The sequence below is a fragment of the Crocuta crocuta genome, unplaced genomic scaffold (assembly GCF_008692635.1).
Source record: "Crocuta crocuta isolate KB4526 unplaced genomic scaffold, BGI_CrCroc_1.0 scaffold229, whole genome shotgun sequence".
Lineage (NCBI taxonomy): Eukaryota > Metazoa > Chordata > Mammalia > Carnivora > Hyaenidae > Crocuta > Crocuta crocuta.
The window spans coordinates 2,281,405-2,293,794 of NW_027536464.1; the positions used below are offsets into that span (position 1 = coordinate 2,281,405).

General features: G+C 48.3%; 1 protein-coding gene across 1 annotated transcript in view; it reads right to left on the reverse strand.

Moving 5' to 3' along the window:
• Window positions 1-12,390, reverse strand: part of MARCHF4 (membrane associated ring-CH-type finger 4) — a 118,028-nt gene that overhangs the window by 15,155 nt on the left and 90,483 nt on the right. Inside the window, exons 2-3 of the mRNA XM_077748625.1 lie at window positions 10,669-10,824; window positions 5,392-5,584 (exon numbers count right to left, since the gene is read on the reverse strand). Of these exons, the coding sequence (XP_077604751.1) occupies window positions 5,392-5,584; window positions 10,669-10,824 (349 nt within the window). The remainder of the gene's footprint in view (window positions 1-5,391; window positions 5,585-10,668; window positions 10,825-12,390) is intronic.

Genomic DNA, 12,390 nt, shown 5'->3' on the forward strand with positions numbered 1-12,390 from the left:
CTGGAACTGGAATTGGAGCCCAAGGTTCTTGGTCCAATTCTCAGCTCTGCTATTTGTTTAGCTAAGTGTCCTGGAGAACAATTACTCTAAAGCTTTCCTCACCTGTTAAATATGGATCATACTACTTACCCCGCTTATCTTTTTAGGATTATTGTGCACTTTCTTGGTTCTTCTCTGCCTTTTAGGGGTTTGGTGCTTTGCTCTATCCACAGCAACTTAGTTTTGGCTTTTCACAGTGGCCGAGATTAGTCTAGGAAGTTAGGACTCCAAGCCAAGAGATGTTTAATCTGTAGGGGTGGCTTGTATCCCAGAATGTACAACCTTTTCATATAATCAAGTCTAGAGCCATTGTCCATAACCCTGGGCCCATGATGCATCCAACAGAGAACCCAGACCTCTCTGGCACTCATTTCAGGCAAAATCCTTTGGTGAAAACCAAAGACTTTTCCCTGGAGGCCAGCCAGGTGGACATAGCCAGGGATGGGGCTGATGTGGCTCCATGGCAACAAGATGACCATGTCCCAGACTCTGCATCTTCTTGGCTTCATGGCAGAGAATATCTGCTGAGCTGGTGTTGGTGACCAATGGGGTGTCTCTTTGTGTCCTTCCCACTCTTATGAGTTTTCCCTCAGAGTGCTGCTCTGATAACAAAAGTAAATCTATTTTTAAGGATTAATTAAAGCTATATATTTTATGTTTACTCAGATTCTTTACTATCTGAGGCCATTCAACAGTCTTACAGAGTAGAAAAGATGTTCTTGGTGTTTGAAAAATAGAGAAAGTCCAAAGACTCATTTATTTTTTTATTTTATTTTTTACATTTATTTATTTTTGAGAGATAGAGTGAGACAGAGCGTGAGCAGAGGAGGGGCAGAGAGAGAAGGAGACACAGAATCTGAAGCAGGTTCCAGGCTCTGAGTGAGCATTCAGCACAGAGCCTGACATGGGGCTCGAACCCACAAACTGTGAGATCATGACCTGAGGCGAAGTCGGATGCTTAACCTACTGAGCCACCCAGGTGCCCCCAAAGACTCATTTAAACAGACGGTCTTATTCCTTTCTCATTCAGCCTTTTGAGTAAGACTAGACTCATTTTCCTTCTTCTGATGATAAATTTTTATCCAGGGACTGCATTGCTCCATCTATCCAAGGATCTTGGGTCTATGGATATGGATACTTTTATCTGACATCTTTTTTCAACCAACATTTCTTGAGAATACTCACATCTCCCATTATCACTTCTACCTACTTTCTAGTAAGGAATCATCTCTTCCTCGGTCTACTCTTTCAGATCATTTTCTTCCACTTTATTAGGACTTCTGGAAAGGAAGCTTCCCCTTTCCCATGGGAATAAGCTACCTGATCAAGTTTTGAAACCGATGACCACTTCAATAGTAAAACAGGTGCCACCCTCTAGCACTCTCATCCATGCGGTCCATTTTTGTGCAGTCAGAAGATCACATATGCCTCCTCTGGCTCACCCAGCCATGTCTCTGTTCCCTGTCCAGCTCCTCTGCCTCTCACTGGTTCAGTGAAACAGGTTTGTGTGTCCAGAAGTCCTATCATGAATAGGTAGTAGGACGGAAGTGATGGCATACTTTCTCCTTCTCTCAAAACAAGCTAGACGCTGAGTTGGCATTCTGGCTTGCTTCCCCTGGAAATCTGATAAAGGTAAGTGTCAGCTGTGTACCAACATTCCCTGGGTTGGAAGTCCCCTGATTAGTGGGTGCTTGACTGCGAATATCTGGTGGGAGGCTGTAGCTGTGGGCTTTCTCGAGTACAAGGACACTTGTAATTGCACATGACTCTTATGGAGAAACTATGTCAAGGTGGACCCTCCATGCCTCATTGTGGGTCTCATCTCCTTCTTTCTGAGCTATTATCTTGGAGCTGACAGCCTAGCCCTGGACTAGGATATGGAGTGCACCAAGGACCCACCTGCAGAGAGGTAAGCTGGACCTGTCTTGCGGAGGCTGTGATTCCTGTCCTAAATTCCTCTAAGTGAATCTAGTGCCAGCTGTGCTGTCTGGTACTTCTGTGAGTCTAAATGCCTAGTTGAGGCTAAAAATAAATATACCCCTAGAGACATTGCAGGCTCTGCCTGATTGCCCCTTTCAGAGAGTCCCTAAAAGGCTGATACTTTACAACCACTTATGCAGTACTGGCTGCTTTCCCTCAACTGGCCAGAACACTGCAGAAGAGAAGTGACCAATACCTGAACTTCACCCTGGAAACCACCATCATCACCACTGATTATCATCACCATCATCAAAATCACCCTCATTTCAACCATCATAAGAATTTGTGCATTTCAACTACTATACATCACCTTTCACTCTCTTCTTTAGATCACATATTACTCTCTTTTTGATTTTGCCTTCTAGCATTTCCTCCTATGGACAACCTCTCCTAGAAAAAAACACTGAACTGAGAGTCCTCCTCTGCTGCCTGAGTCAGTCTAAGACAAAACCCTTCAGTATAAGTTTCACCATCTAAAAAATGGGAAGAAAGTTATTGCCCCTTGGAAAATGCTCTGAAATGGAATTAGCTCCTGTTATAACCAACAAAATTACAGAAAGTCTAAACTCTTTAAAGGTGAGCTAGTCTAAATATAAATATATCTGACTACTTCTGGACAGCACCAAAAGCAATTACAGTCCCTATACACCCCCCTCTTGTCCAATGTTTGTCGCCAAGGAGTCACTGGCTTGTCAGAGCCAGAACAGATAGATCATGATGTGGCTTTGCACCCTGAGAAATTACGTTTTCCTAAAAGCTTCGAAGGAAGAAAAGCAATATTAAAACTCTCAATATTTATCTCACTGTGCTTCTTCCAGAAATTGGGTGACTGATGTATATATGTATGTATATAAGAGAGAGAGTTTGAGAGATGGAAGTGGGTTGGAGGGAGGCAGATGGAGAGGAGCCAAGAAAGAGAGAGAGGACAAGATGGTTCTGTGGAGCCCTACTCAGTGGGAGACATTACAGGAGAGACCAGAGTGCCAGGAAGGCCCAAGCAGGAAGCGGTGCTGGGTTCTGGGTGGCTCAGAGCCACAGGGAGCAGGACTGTTTGTGACGGCTCTTCCTACAAATGCACCTGGGTCCAGGTGCACTCAAAGTCAGAGGTGGCATCTGCAGACGTCCCATAAGAAACACTGATGACTCCTGCTGTCTGATTCAAGAGGATAATGGAAAGAGCACCGGACCAGTAATCTTGCTTCTAATCACAGCTGAGCAATCTTGAACAGATCGCTTCCCTTCTCTGGGCCCCAGTTCTCTCAACTTCAAAACAGGAGTTGTATAGATTGATCACATGTTCTCTTCTATGTTTACTTCTCTTAGTCTTCAAATGTATGGTTCCCTGAACGGTAGGTGGTATTTACGCTCCTTTTTTGCTCCTTCGCTCCCTCCAGCAGAGGAGCAGTATGCTTCCTTGGGCCACACCTCTGATGCTGGGTTCGTTGATGACTTGCGTTGGACCACGGGTTTGGGCAGAAGAGACAGTGTGCCAGTACTGAGCAGAAGCTCTGAGAGGCACGACACGTTTCCCCCAGTTCTCTTGTGCTCCTGGACCTGCTTAGAAGAGTGCACTCAGCAGTCGCTGCTCCTCCAGCCTGGGCCCCAGCGCGAAGAGACACTCAGAGCAGGCTGGGACCCAATGCACAGTCAGAAGCTAAGCAAAGCCAAGCCCAGCTGAGCTGCAGCCTTCATGCAGACCCGTGAACGGGAAATAAATGCTTGTTGTTGTGAGGCACTGCAATTCTGGAGTTGCTTGTTACCACAGCCAACGCTGACTAATACACCACGTGTTGGAAAGCATCTCTCATAGAAGCGCACATCAGGGACCAGTCAAAAGCCTGCCTGAAGGAGAATGAAGGGCAGCTGGAGAGGCTCCTCCAGGCTCTCCACTGCTGCCCCCCTCATGGCAGAGCCATACACCTCCATATGGAGACACACCTGGTTTCTGGCAGCAACAATCCATGCCTCAGTGGGGTGGGAAGGGATTTTGGTGGAGGGGAAACTAAATTAAAATGCTCAAAGTCAAATCCCTCCTTATTCACGGTCCTCTCTCTTCCATAGTCCTCCAAAACCGAGCAGTCTGCTTCTTTCACTGTCTCAGTGCCATAGAAGACTGCCTTAAAAAAGGCTCTGGAACTTGGGGGTTGATGTATTGGTTTCGTGAGCAAGGAGAGGCAGCAAGAAGCTTCGACGAGTATTCAAGCACCTGCATCACTAGTCTCTGGCTGCTGTAATCAGCATGCAAGTCTCCAGGCCTCTCTGATTCCTAATTTAAAGAACTCCAAAGAAATCCACATAGCATCCTCATAGCCAAATTCTAGCTAATAGATGTTTCCTTGCCAAACAGAACAGTGTAGCATAATTGATACAATATACAAAGTAAAGCACAGAGAAGAGCACTGTAGAACTTTAGTGCTGTCAGCATCATGGCTTAGGGGACAACCTGGGGGTTCCAGGTTAGGATGTATAACCAGCATTTAAGCATGCTTCATGTCACTCAGAGAAAACCAGGACCTCAGTCCCTTGAATGAGGACTCCAGAGTTGAAAACCATAACCATTTGTTGGGGGAAACAGAAAGACCCAGCCCTCCACCAACCAACCTAATACTAGAAGAGGAAGGAACATAGATTTGGGAGTGGTGTAAAGGGACAGGCAGGAATTAGAGGGGTGGGTTTCCAACTTTTTGCTAAAACATCGAAGACTTTAAAACAAAATCTTACCTAGAAGAGAAACATATGGAAATGGATAAAAGTATAAAAATGAAGGGTGAAGCAAGGGTGAAGATTCAGAGCCTTTCTGTGCTGCATTCCACTGCCCATTCCCAAAACTGGTTTCCTTGAAGCTGTGAGTGGAAAACTAGAACTACATACAGTTTGAAACATTCTAGACTAGAGAAATCTTGGGTATTGTGATAGGTTCATGGAAAGCTGAGAAGGAGGGGAGGAGCAAGTATCATCATGGCTGTTTCTGGACATTTTGCTGTGAAGAGAATGGACTTAAATGTATAATCATCCCTTGTGATGACTTGGCAACCACGGAGAACACAACAGAGACGGGGGCTTCCACATCTTGCTTGAGCCAGACAGACTGACCAACTGTCCTTTCTCAAGTCTTCTTGGAGGCAAGCCTCCTTATCCTTATCTTCAACTGGGCAAGAACAGGTTTACTCGGGAAAGATTTAGATCTTCCTTCTCTGGTCTACTTCCTCCCTCATCCCATTTACCCCTCAAATCTAAGATGCTGGCTCCTCCTGAGCTTACAGGTCTTAAGCCTGGTGTTTTGGCCCCCAAGAGGGAGGAATCCTGAGAGATTTGTCTAACTCACCACCATGTAGCTCTCTACTTCCCGCAGAGACAAGCCCCCAGACCCACCTATGCACACCACGTCCATGAATCCATACATCCCATAGCAGATCTGGAAGAGGAGGTCTTGGCGCTGCCACTTTGCCGAGGGACTGAAGGTTGACCAGATGAGCCAAGAGATACTGGCAATGAGGAAGAGGGAACCCAAGATGGCGGCTGCAATCTGAACCTTCTCAATGACTGTCAGAGAGATGGCCTGCCACTGCAAAGAAGAGAAGGGCAGGTTAGCTGTGGCTGGGATACGCTGACCCCATTTCCATTCCATTCCCGTCCTGCTTCCTTCTGCTGCCTCGACCTCTCACCTCTGCTTCAAGATTTAATACAGGGCTTTTTAACTTGTAATAAAATGGCTATTTTTGTACGTTTCTGCGTTTTATATTGCACTTTCAATATGGAGGAAACCTGTATCACACCAAATGATCAGAAGTTAGCGTAGGGCTGGAGTTCTGGGCAGCCATCACAGAGAAGGAAGGCCTTTATAACTGATTATGATACAGACAGAGAAATGGGAAGGAGAAAGTAAAGATGCAGAGCCAGTGTAGACGGTATTCTAGGGCCCAGAATATTCCTTCCAGAGCAGCACTGTTTATTTTCATACTAAGAGGTGCTTTTCACACTAATAGGACACAGGCCTTTCTTTTGCTTATTTTCTACAACAACACCTGGCATGTCATTAAATATAAATGCTTGAGATTACCAGTGCAACAGACAAGGAGAGGACATGAGATATGAGGGAGAGATAAGAAAAGCCATATAATTTACTGACTATATATGAACACTGAGATTTCACTTTTTTTTAACATAAAGAGCACTATGCTAATAGAAGTATTGATGGATAGATTGAAAGCTGGGGTGTGGCTGGTTTCAACTCTGAAATTATGTGATTCTATGGCTGGCCTAGGTAGCACAAGCCTAAGTGAACCTGGAGTTGGATTTTAGTTTGGAATTTATTCATGCTCTCACTCAACAAATATGTACTCCGCTGGGTGCTGGAGATAAAGCAGCAAGCAAAAACACATAAGATTTCCATCCTCATGGAGTTTATAGTCTAGGGAACACAGATGATCAAATAATTATTTATAGTTGCAATTTATTAGGCATAAGAAAAGAGGTACACAGAACTGTGACAGCCTTTATGGGGGATTTGACTAGTCAGAAGAAACAATGCTTGAGTTGAGTGGGAGTTTAAGCAAAGAGAGGAGGGAAGAGTGCTCTAGGCACAGGACAAAGCATGTGCAAAGGTCCTGTGGCAGACAAAAAAGCATAGTGAATATGAAAACCTGGAAGAAGACCTGAGTGGGTAGAACAGAGAAAGCAAAAGGGAGTGTGGAGTGAGACAGCTGGGAAAATAAGAGAAGATCATGTGGAACCCTGGAGAATATGCATAGAGTTTTGGCTTTGTCCTAAGAGTAAACATGATACTGTTGAATACTTTTAACAGGGGAAGTGACAGGATCAGATGTGGGAAGGTGGAGGGCAGGACAATCTTCTGATTGTAGGGATTTGTGTAAAGCCCGGCAGAGGACACCTCCAGCAGGCATTTCAGCCTGAATGCCTCAGGAAATGCAGACAACCTTCTATCTGACAACAGTGAGTCCTCACTATGCATCCAATGGCCTGGATGGAAGCACTGAGTCGCCCTCAGGAGGAGTGACCAGCAGTCCCTAAGGAATTGTAACTACTGGAATACATTTCACTTGCTAGTCTAGATGTAGGACATCAGCCTTTACATTTAATTGTACAGATAGCATCCCATTACAGGTAATTGGGCCTTTAAATTTTCCACTGCTTCCCCTAGCCTAGGGTTACACAAAACAAGGGAATTTTCCAGAAGATGGTCTGATCCTACAGACTCCTCTCAAATACTCTACTACAAATGTTTTTTCCAGAGCTTGCCTCTCTCTGTCTGTGAAGAGGGTTCTTGACTGAGCTTTTTGTTTTGACCACTGGGTCATCATCAACCTTCACTTTCTCCCACTCCAGACTTTAAAACCCCCAAATATAGAGGCATAGAAAGGTCTCCTTAATCCCGAAAGCTACCCTAACCCCTGATTTCCCAAGCTAGCTGTAGAACGTAAGCAGGGCCCCTGACTACTGCTTGAAGCTTGATGCAAAAAGAACAGGGTGGGGTGCTGTAGATGGGGTCTTCTGTCTGTCTCATGTGAGCCCCCACGAGAGGTGTGGGGAAGAGAGCTGCAAAGAGCAAGCAGAGAACAAGAGAGCTCTGAAATCTCAAAGGGAGGCTTGGGAAGTGGAGAAGGGTTTCAGGCTCTGCTACCCTCAACACCCAGGGCTTCATTCCAATGAGGTTCTGATCATAGTATGGTGAGCCCCTCCATGTCCTGGCCTCCCGGGCCGGGCCGCAGCAGCAAGGGAACGGAAGAGCCTGAGGGCTGGATGTGTCCCCCCAACCCCAGGAAGGGGCACTGAGCAAGAAGTCAGGACCCAGTTGTGGCAGAGCTCTGCCCCGGCCTGCGCAGTGTGGCCGTGGCCTCACAGAAGTCAATACGTCATGACGACTGTCAATTTTCCCTTCCGTTAAAAAAAAAAAAAAAAAGGAAATAATTGGTCCTTCCCATTTCCTACAGTATTGTGAGGGCTGAATGAAGTAACTCTTCAATCAGCGCTTTGCAGGGGACGAGCTGCCATCATCTCCACCCTTTATTAAGTTTCAGCAAAAATACAGTGGTGCATGTCGAGGTGGGGGATTCCTAAACGCACGCGACCAAGTCCGCGCCTGCACACCGTAGGTGAGAGGAGTCAGATCCCCGTATGCAAGCTTGCCCCACCAGGGCAACCCTGGGTAAATTGCGCCTCCTCTGTTTCATTTGTAAATTGGGAATAATAATGTCCACTGCATTGGGTTGTTTTCAGTATTAAAGGGGAGAGCATGTGTGAATACTTAGAGAGTAAATGCCCCCCTCTCCATAAGCACTAACTAAACATTCATCAATATAACCGCAGTTCTGGGGCACCCCGGGTGGCTCCCCTGGTTAAGCGCTGACTGTTAATCTTGGCTCGGGTCATGGTCTCATAGTTCCTGAGATGGAGCCTCATGTCAGGCTCTGTGCTGACAGCGTGGAACCTGCTTGGGATTCTCTCTCTCCCTCTCTCTCTGCCCCTTCCCTGCTTGTGCTCTCTCTCTCTCTCTCTCTCATAATAAATAAACTTTGAAAACATATTTAAAATTTTTTTAAATATATAACTGCAACTCAGTTGTTGCAGAGAGGGCGAGAAGCAGCCACCGGGCCCAGAGGCCACCCTGGAAATCCTTTCTTGGTGGGGCTTCTGCTACAAACAGACTCTTGCAGAGTATCACTGGGAAAACGTGCCGTCACAAGCACTGTCTCTCACAACTTTGTATGGGGCGTGGACCACAAGGTGAGCGCCCCGAGACCTGGGAGAAAGCGCCCCCCTCTGACAGCAGAAGTATCTTGGCAGCCGTGCACTCTGCCTGCGCTGCAGGCGGCTGGGCTGGGCTGGGGGAGCAGGGAGCGGCCCCGTTGCGGCTGTCTCACTCCTGGCCAGCCGAGAAGCCCAGGACACACCGTTGGGGCAACATGGGGCACAGCCACACAATACCGCTGCTAGGCCAGACTACTTCCTTTTTCTGGTGCAATCTGGAAAAGTGAAATGGCATTTATTTACTGAGCACACACTACGTATTTCCAGGAGCAACAGAATCAGAGAGAGTCCCCAGTGTTTGGAAACTCACAGTTGAAGACATATTAGCAACTTAAATGGATACATCAATATTGTCAATACTGCCATTTGCTCACCATACTTAAAAGATTAGAATAACGTTTTCTCTCTCTTTTTTTTTTTTACTCCCAGGAAAAAGTTGTCCCTAAATGGTTTTTCATTTTATGAGTCAAACCTCGATGCCTGTTTATGAGGCAAGGGGGCACTTTGGGGTAGGTCTGTGGGATCTGGACTCGGACCCTTTTCTAAGGCTTGAGTGAGCTGAGAAGGAAGAAGAGAGTTAATACACCCCAGAGGGCACGGAATCAGCAGTCTCCTGACACTGCTATTTTAAGATGCTTCAAGGTTTGAAATGAATGATTAGAGGTGGAACCAGCACAGGCTCCTATTCTGACCCCTCCATGTACCATCAGGGTGGCTGAGGTGCTGGGACTCTTAGTACCTCCTTCTGGAAATGGTGTCCCTGCTGGCTGGCCCACATGCATGTAATAGCTCTCTCTCTCTCTCTCCCTCTCTCTCTCTCACACGCACGCACACACAAACACACACACTCATTCCTGAGCGCCTCACGTACAACTACATCTTGTTTAAAATAAAATGTCCTGGACACTGTCCCCCACCATGCAAAGGCCCCACCCCCACAGTCACAACGAACACCACCCTCCTGGGCTCACAGAATCCACCCTGCCCCCTCCCCCTGAGAAAGGGGAAGGGAAACAACTATATCCGGCCACCAAAGTTCCCTGCCTCACTGGCGTGCTGGCTAATGGACTGTGTGGCTCAATTGGCTGACCGTGCACATGTGGAGGAATTTCCAGAAGCAAGGTCCTCTGTACATGAGGGTGTTCCTCGCAGGCACCACTGTTGGGTTTGGAGGATTTTCGGGGCGGGGTGGGGCCTGCCAGCAGCTTCCGGGAAGATNGCCCTCCCTTTTCCTTCTTCCTTCCATTCTGTTTCTCGCAGCCTCCCTCTCCCGTCTCTTCTCCATTTCCCCCTGTGCCTTGTCACAAGGAGTGTGGGCCATGGTCCAGCAGCATCAGCATCACCCCTAGGGTGTTAGACATGCAGAATCTCGAGCCCCCCCACCAGACTTCTGAGTCACAGTCTGCTTTTTAAGCAAGACTCCAGGTGAACTGAGTGCACATCAAAGTTTCCTCTCTCCTCATCTCGTCTTTTCCCGCCCTTAGCTTTCCCTCAGTCTTCCTCCTCACGCCCCTCACCCTCTGTCCTTTTTACATCCTGCTCTCATCTGCCCTCTGGTCTGTCCCTCTTTCCTTTCTTTTCCTCTCTGCCTCCCCTCCCTCCTTCCTTTCCTTTCAGCTTCCATCCATCCATCCATGCATCCATCCATCTGTCCCTCCCTCCCTTAGCTCACTGATCCTGTCTACCGTCACATACTCCACCCTTCTCTCTTTCTAGATCTTTCCTTTCTCTTTGCCCCATCCCTGTCCCTTCTTGCTGAGGCTGAGGAGAAAACACAAGAGTTCTCTATCCCCTCTGCCCATAGGCCACTGCCATCTTGCCCATGTAGCCCATCTTGTTCCTTTTCTCCAGATTGGCCTGGACCCTCCGGCCCGGTCATACCTGCAGAGGATTCTTTGTGCTTATGGCGATGACGTGGTATTTGTAGTAGCAGAGCTCACAGCTCCAGCAGCCGCGCTCGCTGATCCACTTGATGAGGCAGGGCTGGTGCGTGCACTTGACGGAGCCATCACAGCGGCACGGGCTCAGCAGCTCCCCCTGCAGGGAGAGAGGCAGAGGGCGGTGAGGTCCCCGCCTGGCATGCGGAGTGAGGGTTGAGGCCACCCGGGTAGGGAAGACCACACCACTGAAGCCAGGTCACCCGCTTTGTTGGGAAGCGCCGGAATCCGTGGGGGACAAGGGCGCCGGGCAGCTTCAGAGAATTCAATGAACAGTTCGGAGTCTGGGCGCCCACTGGGTGCTGCCCCAGTCCTAGGGTGCCTGTAAGGATGAGCGGGTCGGTTTCTATGGAAGCCCCCTGGGTTCCGAGGAGGGTGTCAGCCTGACGGACTTCTCTGTGAGGGGGTCTTAAGCTCTAATGTCCTCGGAGCCAGACAGACCATGTGAGTGACACAAGGCAGCAGCTAGGGACACGGGTCAATTTAAGGTCCCCACCCCAAGTTAAAGGGAAAGCCACTATGAGCTCCAGCCCACTCTGCATGGGGGAATCTAAGGAGCAATTTTTATGTAAAGTCTCCCAATAGTGAGATGTCAACAACAAAGGCAAGTCTTCTAAATATATTGTGAGCGTTGTTTTGCTCGAGTTTGGAGCTCCAGTCTGAAGCCTTTGTTCTCCCCTGTAGGCCAGCAGTGGAGACTCAGGTTCCTCTGTGCAGCCCCCCCCGCCCCACCCCCACCCCCACNGGGAAGTAGAAAGGCAGGGGACCTGGCCCAGCGAGATGATGGCAGGATTTGAAGCCCCTCATAAGTGGACCGCAGAGATGAGCTTAGCCTCCAGAACGCCCTGTGACCACATGTCAATGACCGTGACTGAAGCCAGCATGTGTCTGCTTCCCGCCAGGCCCGACATGGTGGCCCCAAAGTACCTGTGTGAGCCTCCCTGACTCCTTTCCTGTCGCCTCCCTGCCCCTTTCCGTCTTTCCCCTTCTGTGTTGGCTTTCTCCCTCCCGGCTTGGAGTCTGTGGTTTCTGCTGGCTAAATCCCACCACCCCCAAGTCCCTCATTTACTTTCCTAGGGACTTGACAGTTGGGCCCCCCCCTCCCCCAACCTGTACTTTCTTCTGATCTGCCCCAGGTTTTCTCTCTTTACTCCCTCTGCCTTCCCTCCCCACTCCAACTCATTTATTGTGGATCCAGCCCTTCCACCTCACTCCTATCAAAGGGCCCAGAAGATGTCCCTGTGCCCCACACTGGTATGTTGGCGATTTGGCCACTAAAGCCACATCCCTGCTAACTTGGAGATTCCACCATTCAGGAAACCACACCTTGTTCCCCATTTTGAATAAGCAACCACAGGAGCACCTGACCTATAAGACACACATGTAATCGTGCTTTTTGCTGCTGACTGTAGAACCAGTGATTTCCTCCAAAGATGCACAGAATCATCTTTCCCTTCCAATTCAATCCCTATCATTCAAAGACCACGCCTTGGCCTGGATGAGGCCTACAATGTTCTTTTGTACCTGTTCTACCTGTCAAACTACTTCTCTATCTTCATGATAGTTTCCAGACCACCTCCTACAGGGAGTCGCCCCTGACTCTTCCAGGTTGAGCTCAGTGCTTTGATCTCTGAGTGCCTTGTGCTGAGCACCTTGAGCATATCCC